Source organism: Vulpes vulpes, chromosome 5 (assembly GCF_048418805.1).
Source record: "Vulpes vulpes isolate BD-2025 chromosome 5, VulVul3, whole genome shotgun sequence".
Classification (NCBI taxonomy): Eukaryota; Metazoa; Chordata; class Mammalia; order Carnivora; family Canidae; genus Vulpes; species Vulpes vulpes.
Genome location: NC_132784.1, coordinates 73339092 through 73357154, shown reverse-complemented (window position 1 = coordinate 73357154; position 18063 = coordinate 73339092). Strand labels below are relative to the sequence as shown.

Below are 18063 nucleotides of genomic sequence, written 5' to 3'. Positions count from 1 at the left end.
GGGATTCTACTCTGAGACCAGAGTGTCTTGGCCCTTAGGTCCTCTTCCTGTTGGTGAGAATTTAAAGAAACACAGACACACACACACACACACACACACACACACACACACACACACACACCTCCCCTTTTAGGGGCTGTTAAAGGCCCACACACAGACACAGGAACACCCAAATGCACATACTTCTCTAATCTCCCTAATCCCCCAAGGCTGGGGTGGTGGTGGTGGTGGTTCTCTGTTTCCCTTTTTAGCTCTGTGCTTGGCTTAGCCCCCACACCTCCCTTCCCCTGGGCTGGTCCCTGAGTCCTAGTCATTCCCACACCTGGCCTCCCCAACTGCTGGGAGGTAAATGAATGTACTGGGCAAACATCCTTGCAGCTTCCTGCTGCTCCCCTCTGAGAAAACAGTACTCCTCTTCCTCCTTCTCTTCCTCCTCCCCACACCCTCCCAGTTGGGGCATCTCTGGGATCCAAAGCTATTTCTCCCTAGAGAAACCAGAGTTCATCCTTTCTCCTGAGCCAGAAAAAGAAGACAAGAGACACCGTACAGACCTAGTATCTCTATCTGGAGACACAACCTGTTCTCCCTGTGGTCCTTTATTCCAGTTTTCTGAGCACCAGAGCCTCTCATATCTTCCCCGGGGGCCTGGAGGAGGATCACCGGATCCAGGGGACAAGGCTCTCCTGGGGTCACATCAGGAGCTGGGGGAGAGTGGGGAAGGGAGGAGGAGCCCCCCACATCTGGCAGGAAGGGCAGCTCCTTTTGAGGGGTATTTCGGAGAATCAGAGAATCACAGAGGGAAGCTGGGAAAAGCATGAAGGTCTCTTCCTAGAAGGAAAAAAGAAAGCACCCCCGACCACCTCTGAGCATGCCTGCTGACCTGAATTGCATACTCATTCTGTCTCTGTCCAAGCCAATGTGTATTTCTTACAGAGTTGTATTCGGGGTGAGCATCGTCATTTTTGATTCTTCTTTTTGCACGGAGCAACAGAGCACACACATTTTCCACATGACTCTATGGCTTTTATCTGGATTTTTAAAAAGGATAGCGAATGCCCTGTTCTCCATCTTCCCGACTGAGAAACTCAACACAGGCTCCTTCCCTTCCCTTCCTTACCTTGAAAACATTTTCCTACCCTCATGCAGAATGAAGAGGGAGTTGGGCGTAGGGTTGGTATATGGTCCCAGTCGTAAGGAATCTTAGACATCAAAGTGGAGGCACCAGAGAGGGAAAGTGACTCGCTCAAAGCCACACAGCAATTCATTGCTGAGTAGTTCTTAACACCACCCCATCTAATTTCTGAAACAAGTTAACTGTAGAAACTTACCTGCCAGGCTTTTTCCTCCATTAATTTTTAATTTTCTCACTAGGTCTCTATAATAACACTCTGGGGAAGGATCTATACCTCCGTGTTTCAGATGAGGGGACCGAGTCTCAGAGGAAGAAAAGTCACTTGTCTGAACTGCCCAGCTGGCTGGTGACAGAACAGTGAGAACCAAATCTCCTGCTTCCCAGCCTGGGAGTTCTTGGTGTCTCCTCTTAGGAATCCTTTCCTCTCTCCCTGCCTGGCTTGGCCTTGCCTGGGTTCAAGGTCAGGAGTTTCCCCAGCAGGGCTTTCCCTCCCCAGTCCCAGTGCTGGATACCACTGTCTGATCCTGCCTCCTTTCCTGCGCTGGACCAAGGCCCAGCCGAGCAGCTGGGGACACAAGGCTGAATGGAGCAGCAGGAAGAGGCTGTAGGCGGCAGAGTTCATTCAGAAGAAAGCCCCACTCAGAGCTGCAGAGGGCACCTCATGGTGGCGGGTGGCGGTGGGGAGGGCTCTATCAGCCCCTGGCTGCAAGAGTAGAAACTCCAACAAACCTCTCTCCCCCTGATCAGTGTCTGTTACCAACTCCAGGGGTGGGGGTATAACGGAACCCCAAATCCCTGCCACTTTATTCCTAGGATCCGTGCCAGACCATCCTCAGAAACATTTGATCCAACCTCTCCCATTTTATAGACAAAGAAGCAGAGGCCCAGGGAGGAATGCTGGTAGCGGGGCCCAGGCTCCCAGGGGTGCGCTGAAGCAGGGCAGGACTAGAGCCTTGCTCTTCCCACTACCAGCTCCAGGCCTCTCCCCTCTTCCACTCGACTGGGACCAGGGGCCATCCTCAGAGAGCAGGGTGACCCAGATCTCCCTAAGGAGGGCTGGGAGACCTCACACCCCATGCCTCCCTCACTCAGTTTCCTGGCCCTCAGCTTGTTTCCTGGGACAATTTAAGTGGAAGATGCCCCAATCCTTGAAGTCTCTGTGCATTTGGCTCTTGTCTGGCCAAGTTTATGGTGGTCTCAGGAGGTAGAGGCCAGGCAGCAGAGACCCGTTAGAGAGAGAGAGAGAGAGAGAGAAAGAGAGAGAGAGAGAGTATGTGTGTAGACAGGGAGAGAGATGGCCAGTTCACTCACGGAGGGGATCCCATCAGATTCTCATTTCCACCCAGCAGGCCCTTCTGAACCCAAATATTTTCTTGCGTTTCGGAGCCCATGCCCCTCCCCCCAGCAGGGCTTTAGGGCTGAGCTTGAGAGAGGGAGGAAGGGAGGGAAGAAGACAGAGAAGCCACGTTTCCTTAGGGAGGGAGGGGAAGAGAGAGAAGGACAAGCTCAGAGACCGAGACAGTCACGAAGACCCGGGGGAGAGCAGGGAAAGCCGGGGAGACCCGAGGGACAGAGGAACAGACCTAGAGACACAGAGATGGGGAGAAAGATCTCCAAAGACCTCGCTCCCCCTGAACGATCACCCTGTGCTGCCCAGGCCGCTCCCTGGGGAACCTCGGGTCTGACTCCCCGGGGCGGCCGCCGCAGCGCCCCTAAGCTTCCAGGACTGGCTCCGAACCCGGGTACGACTCTGGCCCCCGAGGGGCGTTGGGTCCCCGGCCTCGCGAACGCCTCCCTGTGCGCCCCCCAGCGGAGAGCCGGCCGCGCAGACGCCGAGGTCCTAAAGGGGGCGCAGGCGGGGGCGCCGCCACTTTGCGCCCAATCTGGTCCGGGAACCCAGGGGTGGGTGCAGGACGGTTAGAAGACGTGGGAGGGGGCAGGATTGGTGCGTGTCGGGCTAGTACCCGAGGATCGGCTGGCTGCGACGCCTCGACGTCCCCTTCCCCAAGAAGGCGGCGGTCAGCGTCCCCGCGGGCCGAGCCCCCGGGAGGGGTGCGCACTGGCGCAAGCTCGGAGCTCCGCTCTAGGTTCGGGGCCCAGGGAGGTGCCGAGGCATCTAGCCTCCAAACCTCAGAGCTCTACACACGTGTCTCCCGGGGACCCTGCAGCGAGCCCCCTCCCCCGCTCCTGCCCGCTGGGGGTAGTCCCGTCCCTCGGGGGGGCCCGGGCGCCGCCGCGACGAGGGGTGCGGAGCGGTGGAAGGGGGACGCGGACCCTCGGTCTTACCGCATTGTTGAGGAAATCCGACTCGTTCAGATCCCCCAAGTCCAGGAAGCTGGATCCGGGGAACAGCCTGTCGGCCGGGAAGGGCTCCAAGACGGCGTCCATCGCGGCCGGCCCCGGAGACCCCCTCGCCTGGGCTTCCCTCACTCCAGGGCGGCGGCGCGCCCGGCCCAGAGCTCCGGCCTGAGCGCCGGCTAGCGGGCGGGGGCAGGTCCCGGGCGAAGCCCCGGGGAGGGGCGGGCGGGGGCGGCGCGGCCCCGGGCAGGGGCGCGGGGGGCGCGGGGGCCTTAGGGCAGCGGCGCGGAGCTGGCTGGGCTCAGGGGCCCCGGGCGCACCGCGAGCATTTAGCCGACTCCTCCTCCGGCTCCTCCCGGGGCACAGCTGGCTTCCATGGGGAGCCTGGGAGTGGGGTTGCGGGCTGGAGGAGCCCCCCGGACAGGGTGGGAGCCGGGGGTGGGGGAGCTGAGCGCTCCCCCGAGACTGGGTGGCTGCCCGGCGCTCCGCTCTCTCGGCGTCTCCCTCTGCACGGCTTCTGTCACTTTCCTCTCTGTGAAACCGGGAACCCCTGGCTGGTTAGCCCAGCTGGCCCGGGCGCCACGCCCCCACATCAATATTCACGATAACTTTCATATTAATGAGAGGAGGGAGCGGCCTGGGGAACGGTCCCTCCCCTTTTAAAGAGACCTCTGCAAGCTGAGCTTCCCTGCCAAGGTCTCTGCTCCCTGGAAGATCAAGGTAGGGGCTTGAAGCAAAATTATCCTGGAGCCAATTCCTTGTTCCTGGAACCTTGGCATCTTGTTGAGGCTTTGCCAACCAACTCTCCCATAAGTTCATGAGGACGCTGAGTTGTTTCCATTCTTCCAGCCTTATGCTAGAACCCAAACCAAATCTGAAGCTGGGGAATGAATTCCACCTTCTGGGCCCCTCAACAGATCTCTCAGTGGGAAGATTTTCACATGTCTCCTCCTCCAGGGAGACTTCCCTGGTCCGCAGGCTGGAGCCGTTAGCATCCTATACACTCGAGGGAAACAATGTGCTTACTTCCATTGTGGTGAGTCTAAGGTGTTATTGTTTGCTCACGTGTCTATGACCCCACTGGGCTCTTGAGATCCCTCAGGGCAAAGACTGTGTCCAGCCTTCTTGTGTGTGAAAGAACCCAGTGAACAGAAGAAATGAAGTGAGGACCCCTCTTCTCATCAATCATCCAGTCCCTCTAATGGCTCTGAAGAACAAGAAGTTGAAGAACAGTGGCCATGGAGCTTGCCAAGTGCGGCTGGCTGCACACTCCGTGGTCACTGAACACTCCCAGGCCCCCTGGATCCATTACCTAAGTGGCCTGCTCAGGAGTACAGCTTAATCTCTTGAAAAGGGCTGATAAACAATCACCAGGCACCTGAACAAATGGAGTGGAGTGAGAAAGGCACTCCCTCAGAGGGCTGAGCACACCAGTTCCTGCCCAGAAGTCATTAATAGGATTAAGTGTGTCCTCTCCGTCTGGGGCTTTTAATTAACTCAGGAACCAAAAAGCCCTTAAGAAGCAGAGATGTCATTGCCGTTAAGCCAGAATGTCACTGAAATTGCTCTCTTGGTGCCAAGGTGGGCACACACAGTGAGTCAGAGATAGAGGCTGTTTGCTTGCCTGGGGCAGGTAGGCAGGCACGTGGCTTTTCCTCCATCTCATGACCCAGTTGACATAGTTCTGGAGAATAAGGTTCTGACTCTCCAGGCTGTCACATGAGTATTAGGTCCCAGGCCTCCCGGAGAGTGTGCTCCCAAGAAGCTGAGCACATAGCCCATGCTCCAGGGACTTGGTTCGCCTGGCAATGCAACTGTGAGCAGTTTAGGTGGGCCAAAATAAAGCAATCAATTGACTCTCCAGAACAGTGACAGGGAGAATTAGGGTGCTGAGGCCATGAGTGTATTCCCCATATGCATCACATCTGGCCAAATGGGGAGCATTCCAACACTCAGAATGTGGCTGATCCTTTTCCAGGAGAGGGGCACAGTCTCTGGCTGGGCCAACACGCCAAGTCTGTGGTGGGTGAGCTTGAGGTAGCAGGTGCCTGGGGGTCCTGGTTCCCAGGCCAGAGTCCCTGCAGGTCCCCAGGACGAACAAAAGTGTCCCTCTGCCTGAGGTTGGCTGGAAATTGTGCCTGTGTTCCTCCCAGCTGGCTCTGTAATTAGAGACAGAGGCACCATTTAAGTGATTGGGGAAGATTATATAGTTTTAGATAAATAGGATTAGAGTGTCCTCTCTTTCCTGATTCTTACCCAGGTGAACACCCCAGGAAACCATTGAAAATAATCCTGGGGAGACATTCTGGTTCCGGCACCTCCTGTGGAGTCTGAGAGGCAAGATCTCCCAGGAGAAATCCTGGAAGGGTGGGGGTGGAGGGGCTGGTGGAGAGAAGAGAGGGAATGGGCAATGCAGAGCCTGGCACATAGTAGGAATATGAACCTTTTTTTTTTTTTCTGGGATGAAGGGCATGGCCAAGTCCAACAAAGACAAGAATGGCGGGGGATTTAGTCACATATTCTTCAAGTATTACTGAGCATGATGACAAGTCCCTAGACCAGGCACAGGCAATACAGCGGTGATTAAGAACTTTTACACAGTGAATGAGGAAAGAACGGGTAGAAAAAATTTAAGAAGGTGATTTCAGATAGTGGGAGGAACATGAAGGAAATAAAGAGGATGATACAATGGGGTGGGGAAGGAAGCCCTCTCTGAAGAGGCAATGTGTAAGCTGGGCATGGAAGCCTGAGCTGAATGGTATAAGGGGGGCAAAATGGAGGGAAAAGCATTCCAGACAAAGGCAACAGTACGTAGAAGAGAAAGAGTGGGAAGGGCAGGCCTTGATGTGGGAGTGAGATGATAAACGTGAAACCCCAGTGCCCTAGACAAACCAGATGCCTACAATCATACAGAGGCTCGATTCATGTACTGAAAAGAATCATGCTAGTTCAGATTAGAGAGCCCACCTGAAGCCTTCTGTAGCAGCTCATCCCTTCTATATCTTCTCTTACTGATATTCTGGGAGAGGAAATTAGACCGCTCATGGGGTCTGAAGTTTGGGTTCTCTCCTAATAGGGTGGGTCTGCTCCCTCCCGGCCAGTCCCTGGACCTGGTCCCACAGCCCAGCCCCTCTTAGGCCCCTTCTCTATGTATGAAGGGTCAGGGGAAGGAGGCTAAACATTGGTACTGCAAACACCTGCAATCCAGGTCAAGAAGAGCACAGACTGTAGTCCCTTGTATTATGGGCTTAGGAACATCTGGTTATTGCTCTCCAGCAGCTGCTTCAGATGTGAAGTGAAATGCATAAAGACATCCCAACCCAGGCAGTGACGCACAGGAGAGAAAGGACAGAGATAAGCTTCCTGGCTGTCCCAGACACTGAAGGTCAGGTGCAGAGAGGGGATCCTTGTCCAGCTGAGCTGTGAGCAGGGACGGTGTCTGTGTGTGTGTATCTGAGGGTGAGGGAGCGTGGATGTGGACTGCCACACCTTGATACCCCTGGAGAGTCATTGTCCTCTGGGTCTCAGTTTTCACATCTATAAAATGGGAGATGTGTTAATGATGCATAGGGTCCTGTCCTCTCCAAGGACCTTCTAAATGTGCGAATAGCGGGACAGGTCTTGTTGGAGAGTGGAGGTGGGAAGGGGCGAAACACCTGCCTCCTTAGGAAGCCTGGCACTCCGATTTTCCAGGCTCCCACCCGGAGCCTCCAGAAGGGTGCAAGGCTGGGTATTTACATTCAGCAGGCAGGCCCTGGGTGGTGGTGAGAAGGTCACCCAAAGTAAACTTGCCTTGTTTGCCCAGATTGTAAAGGGAAAAACACTTTGGCATACTCTAACAGGAACTTCTGAGAAATGAAAATGCATTCATCCTGGAGATTAGGCTGACTTCCGGGGCACAGATGGGGCCCTTTGTTCTCCTGGAGCTCCCTAAAATGAGCTGCATGGCTGCTCTCCCTGTGCCCCTTGCTGGGGCTAGATGTGGAGTCCCTGGGGTGGCACCCTGCCAGGTGGGTGGGGGTGGGCTTCAGACCCAGGTTCTCCTGCTTCCCCATTCCCTTGGCCTGTGGTTCTTTCCCTGCTCCACCCTGAACAATAAAAATACCTGAAATTTATTGAGTGCTTGCTTTGTGCCAGGCACTGAATACTTATATTATTGCATTTAATACTTGGAAGAAGTTTGTGAAATAAGTATCATATTCACTGATTCTGAGATGCACGTTTTAGCATCACTGAAATCAGAATATGTCTTACCATCGATGGTTGTTTTTTCCTTCTTAATGTACATAAAATAGTGGTGCATCACACAGTCGATGCTATCAATTCCTAGATTTGATGAAACATGATTCATTATCATCCCCAATCCTCAGATGAGAAAACTGAGGCTCAGAGAGTTGATGACTTACCACTCCTTTATTTCACTGGAAACCAAGGCCTGGGGCACCGGAGGCTTGCCTTAGGTCACCAGCTTCAATGGGGGCAGAGATAGGGCTGAAATCTGGGCCTTCAGGCTTCTTACCCAGGGCCCTTTCCACTCACCCCAGATGACCTGGGTTTGCTCACTAGGGAGAGGCAGGAGCTGAGGGGAGGGCCTGCCAGGGCCCTTCCTCAGCAGCTAGTGAATCACAGCCACCCTGCCTTGGAAAAGGACCTTGAAGATAGATTTTTTCCCTCTCCAAATTCTCTGAAGACTGAAGTTCCTTAAGGACTAAGAAAACACTTGCCTCTCTTCCAGCGACTTTTCCTGGTAATTATTTTAGCTTCGCTTTCCCTGAATTTCTGTTCTACTGTCCCATCTTTGGACGGGAGGCAGGCCCGCCCCTTGGCCCTCTGTCTGCCTGCCGCCTGGGGAACAGCCCCACCCGCTTCCTGCTTTGCTCAGTCCTGCTCTGAACTCACCCTTCTTTCTTCTACCTCGAATCACCTGTACCAGCCCTGCTTCTAGATGCCTGAGTAACTCAAGCCACTGGCTCCAGCCCCAGAGACATACGTACACGCTGGGATACAGGCTCCAGCCCCTTTGCCTTCTCAGTCTGAAGTCAGGGAAGAAAAAATCAACAATGCTAGGCTCTCCTCTTGCTTCTGTGAGCCCTCCTGCTGTCGGGGACACTCCCCTGCAAATCCTGCCCCACCTAGGCCTGGCAGAGCTGGAAGTATGAGGCTGAGAGGGAGGCCAGGGCTATGGAAAGTCAGAGGCTGGACCTTGCCCATTACCTGCCGCACTTGCCACGTTCACCCCTTGCCTGCCCCTATGCCTCAGTTTCCCCAACCTCCAAGTCCCACAAGGCCGAATGGTCCATCACCAGGAGGCACAGAGGCAGCATTAGGCATTTAAATCTGGAGCTTTGCTAAAATGCAACCCATAACATTCAAGGTTAAGCCAGGGCTTCAGATTCTTTTCTGTGAAATGAGGGTTTTGGACAGGATACTCTCTCAGATTCCATCCTACCAGCTCTAAACTGCTGTGATTCTGTCTCCCTCTGGCCCGAAAGCAAATGTGGCCTTTGTGTGTGAGGAGCTCATGTGTTCTCTGGGCATCGATTGGCCAGGAGCTGAGTGCAGTGTGCGGCGGGGTGGCCGTGTGTGCATGTGCACACCCTGTTCAGGTGGACGTTCCTGGGTCTGGAGGTGCAGATCTGCACTGGCGAAGGGGGGGCTCCTGCCATTTGTGCCCATGTGTGAGCCTCTGGGGAGAAAGCTCCAGCTCACACCTAAGAGCGCCCCCCCCGCCCCCCCGCATCCATGCCAGCGCGTGCGGCCGCAAATCTGGTTTCCATCTTCTTCCAATAGGCAGCAGGCTGGGGGAGACTGAGTGGAATATTAATTGTGCTTTTGCACGTGGCTGAGCTCCATGAATGTGGTGGTAGGAGGGAGCAGCCTGAAGCTATGTGGGGAATGAGGGGCAAGCCACAAGAGCGGGGTTCCCTGGGGTTTATAGGCATGTTTGAGGGGAGGCAGAGCCCTGAGACCCTAAAGGGTGGGTGGTGGGTGGGGAGAAGGAAGGAGATAATTTCTGGGACCAAGGATCTGGGGACAACAGGAAAGGATCTAGCTGGGTTTAGGGCAGCTAGATCCACATTTGCCTTACCCAGAGCCCAGTAAACAGTAAGTATTTAGTCTGTACTGAATGATTGAATTGCTGCCTGCACGAAAGATCCCACAGATATTCTTTAGCTGGGAGACGACGGAGGGCTGAGGAAGAGGAAGTTAGGAAGTGAGCACATGTTAAGCACCTGCCATGTGCTGGCCACTCAGAGGGCCACACCCTCAGGCATTTTGAATCTAATGGACACTTTGTTTTTTAAAAATATTTATTTATTTATTTATTTATTTATTTATTTATTTATTTATTTATGAGAGACACAGAGAGAGAGGGAGTGGCAGAGACACAGGCAGAGGGAGAAGCAGGCTCCATGCAGGGAGCCCGACGTGGGATTCGATCCCGGGACTCCAGGATTAGGCCCTGGGCTGAAGGCAGCGCTAAACCACTGAGCCACCCGGGCTGCCCAGTAATGGACACTTTGGATTTTGTGTCTCATTGGATTGCCTTCTTTACTTGAACTGTCAGGAAGCTCAGAGATGAATTTGCTGGGGCATACCTCTTGCACCAGGAGCTCATGGGAGTATATTTCACAAGCTAACTGCAGCCCTGGTTTTATCTTAGGTCTTTATCCCCCTTTCTCCAAAACCCTTTTCCTCTGGTAAAAGCTGTCTAATTCCATTGTCTGCAGGGTTTCTCAAATACCTTTATTAGATCCTGAAGTGAGATAAGGTGTAAATACAAAAGTATTTTTACTTTTATAGATGAAGAAATGAGGCTCAGAGAGGTTATTGGTCCAAGGTCACACAGCTATTAAGCAAGAGAGTGAGAATTCGACCTTGGGTCTGTTTGACCTAATCTTTCCACTGTGCCAGTCTCTAGGACTGGACAAGTTGCACAGTAATTGAGGGCTCTCTGGGAAGTTGGGAGGAGCCTGGGGGCTTTGTAGACTCAAACTTTATTTATTTATTTTTAAAAAGATTTTATTTATTTATTCATGAGAGACACACAGAGAAAGACAGAGACACAGGGAGAGGGAGAAGCAGGCTCCCTCCAGGGAACTCGATGTGGGACTCGATCCCAGGATCCTGGGATCACAACCTGAGCCAAAGGCAGATGCTCAACCACTGAACCAGCCAGGTGCCCCTAGACTCAAACTTTACCTCTTGGCCCTCATCCAGGTTCCTCTCATTGAAGAGCAGGTCCCTGTCAGGGTTCCTGTCCCATGTCATGCACAGAGAGAGGATTTTGGGGGCCAGGCGCATCCCCCATCCTCAGGGACCAGCCCCAGCTCCCATGGTGGAGCAGAACAAACAGAAAACCAGCAGAGCTGGCCTTGGCAATCACCAGTTAAAGCAAATATATATTCCAGATGCTGTGAGAAACATTTCTGGAGCCTCCAGAATTGAAGGGCAGACTAAGTCCCTGGAGAAAATGAATGGATGTGGGCCCAAAGGGAGCCACATTTTTTCTTAGTTCTATGGCAAGGAAGCAGCGAGGATCCAAGGATCAGGGTGAGGGGTTCCAATGGTGTGTGTTCTGGGCCCGGATCCCTTGCTGGACCCTTGTAGGCCTGTCCACCTGGACTCTGTCTCCCCTAGGGGAGCCCCTGCATGAAGACTTAGGGTTTCCTAGGGTAGGCCTGATACTTACCCATTAGTGAATTCATTCCTTATAGGGGCTGACACCACACTTGTGCTCCACAAACCTGGGGACCTCTGGGGAAGGTACCAAGAATGAGTCTAATCGAGAGTGGAAGGGGATGTTGTTGTTCTGAGAGCTGAAGTGGAGAATGACAGTCTTTGGCAACCCAGGGGACACTGGCAGAGACACACGGTGACATAGAGCCAATGAATAAAGACTCAGTTCCTCCAGCCTGTCCGGATGAGCCCTGGGGCCTCTAATAGGGGATGCCTGCAGACACTAGCGTGCATGGCCCAGAGGAGAAATAATCACAGAAATAATGATTCTCACAAACTGCCATTTATTATGGTCCTGTTGTCCTTCAATGCACGGTGCTCTGCACCATGCCAATTTGCAGTGAATATCTCAATCTTCTGAATCTATAGATTGCTCCTATAAATCAATAAGACAACGACCACAATCCAATAAATATATTGGCAAAAAACCTGAACAATGGGTCTGGTACATTTATACAATAACATTTATCACAATAACATTTATGTCTTGGGATCTAGGCTAAGCATTTCCTATGCCTTTTGTTATTTAAGCCTCATCTGAGCCTTCTCATAACCCTTGGAAGCAGAGACCAGGATTATCCTATTTTCCTGAGGCTCACACAGTGACTTGGTCTGATGTCATAGTCCATGCTTATAAAGTATGGGTTGGGATGACAGCCACCACAGACTGGGACCTAAGGCCTCAGGGAAATACGGGCAGGGCCCGGGGAGGAAATGTGAGGGAGGGGCTGCCAGCTGACGTGGGATCCTCTCACCTAGCAACTCGGGGAAAAGCCTGGAACCCCTGATATCTAGGTAGATGGCTTTTGAGGGCTTTTCTTTTTTTTTTTTTTAGTCTTTTTGAATTTGTTGAATAGATAAATATGTCATGTGACTCAAAAAATTAAAAAAAGGAAGACAATGAGAGGTAATCCTCCCATTCTTATATCCCATATCCTCACCACTATGTTCCCACTCTTCAACCAACATATAATCAGTTTGATTACTTCCTTGGGTATCTTCTTTGGGGTGTGTATGTTTGTGCGTGTGTTTGCATATACGTATATATACATATATATTTTTTTCCTCTCTCTTTTTAGCGAGAGAGAGAGAGACAGCTGTGGGAAAGGGCAGAGAGAGAGAGAGAGAGAGAGAGACAGAGAGACAGAGAGAGAGGATCCTAGGCAGCTCCATGTTCAGTGCAGAGCTTGACTCGTGGCTCAATCTCACGGCCCTGAGATCATGACCTGTGTCAAAATCAAGAATTGGACACTTAACTGATTGAGCCACCCAGGTGCCTTGTCTCTTTTCTCTTTTTTAACTGAAAAGAGGCATATTATACACATTGTTCTACATCCCCCCCCCCCATTTTATCTGTTTTGGAAATCTGCCTATATTAGTACATAGAGAAGGTCCTCATTCTTTATTTTTTTTAAATAGCTGCATAGCTACCCATTGTATGAGTGTACCATAATATACTTACCTGTCCCCAAATGATGGACATTTGGATTGTTTCCAAGTTTTCACTATCACAGACAATATTGTAACGATAGCCTTGTTCCAGCACTGTATATCTGTAGGGTAAATTCTCAGGAACGGGATTACTGGGTCAAAGAGAACGTGCATTTGTGATGTCAATAGATATTGTCAACTAGTTCATATCAATTTACACCCCCAGCAGCAATATACAGCAGTGCTGGTTTCTCTACAGTCTTTCAAATAGAGGATATGAGTAAACTTTTGAATGGTTTCTGGCTTGCATTTCTCTTATATTAGTGAGGTTGAGAGTCTTTATAGATGCCTCAGAACATTGTTTCCTTTTCTGTAGACTCTGTTCATATTCTTTGACCTTTTAAAAATTAGTGGTCAGTCTTGTCTTATTGATTTTTAGGAGCTCTTTATATGTTGGGGAGATTGTGATATGATTTATAGGGGCAGTGAGGCCACAATTGGCACCCCCTCTGGGAAAGGCTATAGAGGCTGATTTTTCCCCTCACCTCCACCCTCCCATCCAAACTCAGGCATTTATTCAATGAGTATTTACTGAGTACCTCTTGAGTGCTAGGCTTGGTGCTTAGGCATCAGAGACCAGAGGAGAATAGACAAAGATCTTAGGTTGCTCAAAGTCCAGGGGGGGTCTCAGATCTGTAACCAAACAGGTTGTACATCAGTATGAGACAGACTGTAGGTCAGGGGTTCAGAATGAGGGCTTCAGGGCAAGGGAGAGGAAGCGATAGCCTCTGCCTCCCAGTAGACTCTGACATCTGTATCCATCTGGGGCTGGCTCAGAGCTACTAAGGCTTTGCTTGTCTTGCTTCTCCTTGTGGGTTCAGCCCTCACACCCTAGTTGTCGAAATGCTCTGCTCCAGGAAGACGGCTCTCTCAGTACATATTTACAGAATGCTTACCACATGTGAACCTCCCATGAGCCCATCCCTGACTCCTGGAGACTTCCTTTCCTGCCCCTTGCTGGTCCTCACCGTCTGCCTCTATCCTGTCTTGCATTGCTCACCAGCTGCTTATAGTGTGCATTCCTCCACTGCTCAGAGGGTTGTAATCTCGTTGATGACAAGATGGCAGACTTTCCTCTGGGTCCCCTCTCCGGGTGCTTAGCATCTGGTGACGCTCAGCGAGGGCTTGTTGGATGATGAATTGTCAGATGGCTTGTTGGCTGTTAGGGACGTCGGACATCACGGATCACCTGCATCGGGGTGTGCATGGGGGGCCGGTGAGATGGGCACACGTTGCGTGCAGGAATGGGTGATATGCCAAGCTGAAACCCCAGCATCAGGGCCCAGCTAGGAAAGGGTTAAGCTTGCTGGAGTTTTGTATATGAAATGGCACCAGAAAAAAAAAATGTGCAGACTAGCAATTGAGCCCTGTCTCATCCTGGTTCAAATGACATTGTCTGAGCTTCCCCAGCCTCGCCTCCTGCACTAATTACAGACCTTCCTGGGGAGGAAGACTGGGGCCAGGAGGTCTTCATTACAGGCTCCTTTGCTGGAGGGAGCAAACCCCAATGACCGAACCCAATGACCAAACAAACTCTCCTGAAGAGAGGCCCGGGGTTCCTCTGATGTACCTCCTTAATGCAGCCTGGCTGTGAAAGGGTTAAGAAGTAGGCATGCACTAGAGGAACCAGAGGAAGGGTAATGCTGGGGGAGCAGGCCCAGGCTAAGCTACCCATTCCGGCTCCACTGGCCTAGGCTTGAGCCCCCCTCTCACCTCTTGCCCCCCAAGATGGCTGCTGCCAGGGCTGTGTCAGGGCCTCCCCTCTGTGGTCGCCTGCCTGCTGCCTCTCCCTGTGGCCTGTGGAGACCTCGCCTTCTTTAATCTTCCATTTATCTCCAGGCCTCGCCCCTCTCAGATTGGCTTTGATGTGGGGCCTGCTCCCAGGGGAGAAGTCAAGGGTTTCCGAGGCCTGGTCTGGACTCTGCCCACTGCCCCCAGGCCAGGCGGGGCCCAGAGGTCTCCTGGCCATCAGGGTGAGACCCTGAGGGTGACCCCCACAGACAGGAGGGCAAGAGCTTTGGCCCTTGATCTTCAGACCATGGAGAGGCTGCTACCTGAGCCCCAGAGTGGAGGAGAGGCCTCAGAAGTAAGAGCTTTGTTACCATACTGTGCAACTTATTTTTACACCTGTGTCCCCCTTGAATCCCCAATGATAACAGCAATAGCAAAAAATAACAGCATTATTGTGTGCCAGGGAAGTGCCAGGCACCAGGCTAAGCATCTTCCATTTATAATATAATTAATCCTTATAGCTATGTGCAGCAGGTATCATTTTAAAGGGGAGGAAACAGGATTATTGATACATCCCTTTTTTTTTTGAAGATTTTATTTATGTATTCATGAGAGACACAGAGAGAGGGGCAGAGACAGGGAGAGGGAGAAGCAGGGTCCCTGTGGGAAGGCTGATGCAGGACTCCATCCCAGGACCCCGGGATCACGACCTGAGCCAAAGGCAGATGCTCAGCCACTGAGCCACCCAGATGCCCCTATTGATACATTCCTGTTCATAAAAATTTATTGTGTTCCTACTGTGTGCCAGGTACTGTTCTAGGCACTGGGGGGTGTACTAATAAATACAGTGGGCACATTCCTACCCTTTTGTACTAGTAAGTCATAAACAAACGGTCAAACATACATAGTATCATGTCATATAATATGAAGATAGTACCTTGAAGGAAAGTATAGGGCCATCATTTTGAACTCAGTGGTGTCCTCTCATGTGAAGACACAGAGACCTGAGGCCAATGGGACAAGAGGTGGACAGTGACAGGAAGAGAGCTGGGTCAGGGGGCAGGAGCTGGGTCATGTTGAGGAGTTTGGATTTTATTTTGAGCCACCAGAGAGTTTGAGTACAAGACAGGCTTGATCCGATTTATGTTTTGAATCAGAGACTCAAACTAGAATTGCCAAGGCTAACAACTAACTCAGGCTCACATGGCTAGTCAGTGGTGACCCTGAGATTCAAACCTGGAGGTGAGCCAAGGCTGTTGTCTCCCACAAGGGGCAGGGGCTGTGGCTCATTCACCTGGGCATCCCTTGTGACCCACAGGAGACCTGGCACAGGCTAAATGCTAGCAAATGCTTGGGGAATGATGAGTCAGTTCTGGAACTTCCACTGACCAGGTAGTGGTGGTGTGGGGGGCAAGTCATCTGAGTTCCAGTTTGTCCATTGGAAATGGGGGAGAAAACAATAGATCTGTTTGGAGGATCGACCCTGGTGGGGATCCAATGAGACCTGGTGTGCAAAAGGGCGAGGTGTGTTGTCAAGGGTCCGAAAATGCTCTGCGGGTCTGGTTTCCTCTATCCTTGCTCCTTGATGGCTCTTGACATGATTGTTTAGGAGTGCAAGCGTGTCCTTGTGACTGCATGGGGCCAGGCACTTCCATGTCATCTGTCTTAGGTACATGTGTGCCTATGTATATGTCTGTTTACCTGTTTTAACAGCACTTGGAGGGCAGCTGCCTTGGTCTTGCTGTCCAAGGGAACCTGGGCTCTAGAGTTTGGGGAGAGGGGAGTGGAAGACACAGACACAGAGGCTTTCCCTTCTGTCCATCCATATAATGGTTCCTGGAATTCCCATAGCTCCTTCTACATCCTCTGTCCCAGCTCATAGCGAAAAGTGTGGGAATTGTCTGAATACCTGTCATTCTATCCCACCTGTCTGCAGACTCCTGAGGGCCAGGGTTACTCCTTGTAGGGAGCAACACGGTACCTGCTGGATGATTGGTGCTCAGTAAGCAATGGATGGATGGATGGATGGATGGATGGATGGTCCATCCCTGGTCTCTGGAATCAGAAAGGCCTGAATTATAGAGCTTCAGGATTCTACTTAAACCAAGTCACTCCTCCTATCTGGGCCTGTTTCCTTTTCTATAAATGGGATTTTTGTCTTCATTCATTCATTCATCCATTCACAGTCCTCCCTTGTGAATGTTAGGATACTGTGGTATGTTCTGGGCACCCAGACATTATTTAGAATTGGTGCTGCCCTCAAGAAGCTGAAAAGGTCACAGGCACGGGTCACAAGGATTGCAATGTAAAGTGAGAAATGTCTTTATGGAGGGTACTGAGGTGGTGCCGAGGAGGAAGTGGCCTGCTCCGTGTTTGAGGGGAAGACAGGAAGATTTCACGGTACACGGGGTTCTTGATGTGGGTCTTGGAGGGTAAGCAGGCATTTGCTAGTGTGGACTTTCTGGGCAAGGGGAACAGCATGCCAAAGATCCTGGAGGAATGACAGCCTGGCACACTGGGGAGAGTGCTGACACTGGGGTAATGGCCAAAACTTATCAAGGCAGGCAGGGCGTGGTGAGCTACAGGGCTGGAGAGGGCAGCCAAGGGCTAGATCATTCAAGGCCTAGGCCCCCTCCAAGGAATTCTAAGAGTCATCCTGAAGGTAAATGGAGCCACTGGCAGGTTTTTGGGGAGAAAAATAGCACGGTTGGGATGTATTCTCAATAAACCATTCTGCTGTGGTATGGACTATAGATTGGAGGTAAGACTAGAACCAGCCGGTGGCACGTTAGGAGGCTGTTGCTGTTCTACCCAAGCCGGGCTCAGATAAGGGCCTGAACAAAAGTTAACAATAGCCCAGTTATCCAGTGCTTACTATGTGCCAGCTCGGCTCTGTGTTAAACATTTGCAAATATTATCGCATTTCATCCTCAGAGCCACCCTGGGAGTAGGTGCTATTATGATTACCTCTTCCCCTGCAGGAATTCTGGTTAAAGGGGCCCCATTGCCCCAGGGAGAAGATTTTTGCTGTCCTTTCCAGGACCCTGCCCCTCTCACCCCTCAGAGGGCACTGCTGGTGTATACACACCGGGTATGGGCCAGCCAGCACCAGTCATCTCAGGGCCCGACCCGGCCCTCACTTGCCTATCTCCTTGGGCCTTGAAGACTGTCACAGCGGGGTGGGGCAGCGTCCCCTGAAGGAGTCTGGCCATCCGGCCAGAGCTGACAAAATGCGATCTGCTTCCTATTAAGAGGTTTCCGACTGGCACTGCAGCTTTGCTTTGTGCTTCCTCTCCTGGGCCAGTTTGAAATGCCGGCCTCCCCACTTACCTCTGTGGACTTTTCCAGGCCTTGGTAGCCGCCTGGGCCAACTGACGTCAGGAGCCGGGTGGCCTGCGAGGGGTGCCCTGGATCACACCCCCCACCCACAGTGGACGCCCCGGCCTCTACCTGCGTGTTGCTTTGTCCTTCCCAGGTCAGGGCGTTGGTTTTCTTTTTAAATAAATAAAGCTGAACCTGACTCACAACTCGAGAGAGGCTGCAGCTTCGCTCACAGCCATCAGCATCACCATGGTAACCGCGCCATCCACGGAACACTCGAAAATGCAGTTATCAACAGCGACACCGCCTCTTCCTCCTGGCGTCCCAGCAGCGCGGGGCCTGCACGGTTC

The 18063-nt window shown here is 52.0% G+C and overlaps 1 protein-coding gene and 1 long non-coding RNA gene across 3 annotated transcripts in view; both read right to left on the bottom strand.

The window, feature by feature from the left end:
• Positions 1-3965, bottom strand: part of CREB3L1 (cAMP responsive element binding protein 3 like 1) — a 35288-nt gene extending 31323 nt beyond the window's left edge. The window contains exon 1 of one of the 2 annotated variants that reach the window (XR_012001884.1): positions 3419-3831. Coding sequence is in view for 1 of the 2 variants with exons in the window: in XM_026004108.2 (XP_025859893.1) it covers positions 3419-3520 (102 nt within the window). In the remaining variant the exon portion in view is untranslated. Of the gene's footprint in view, positions 1-3418 lie in introns of both variants that reach the window. The other variant, XM_026004108.2, reaches the window with a different exon arrangement.
• Positions 3966-11455: 7490 nt separating this feature from the next.
• LOC112923953 (uncharacterized) lies at positions 11456-17847 on the bottom strand. Its single transcript, XR_003235798.2, has 5 exons — positions 17723-17847; positions 13662-13850; positions 13201-13294; positions 12633-12753; positions 11456-12396 (listed from the first exon to the last, which is right to left on the bottom strand). It is a non-coding gene; the product is annotated as an uncharacterized lncRNA (long non-coding RNA).
• Positions 17848-18063: the final 216 nt, after the last annotated feature.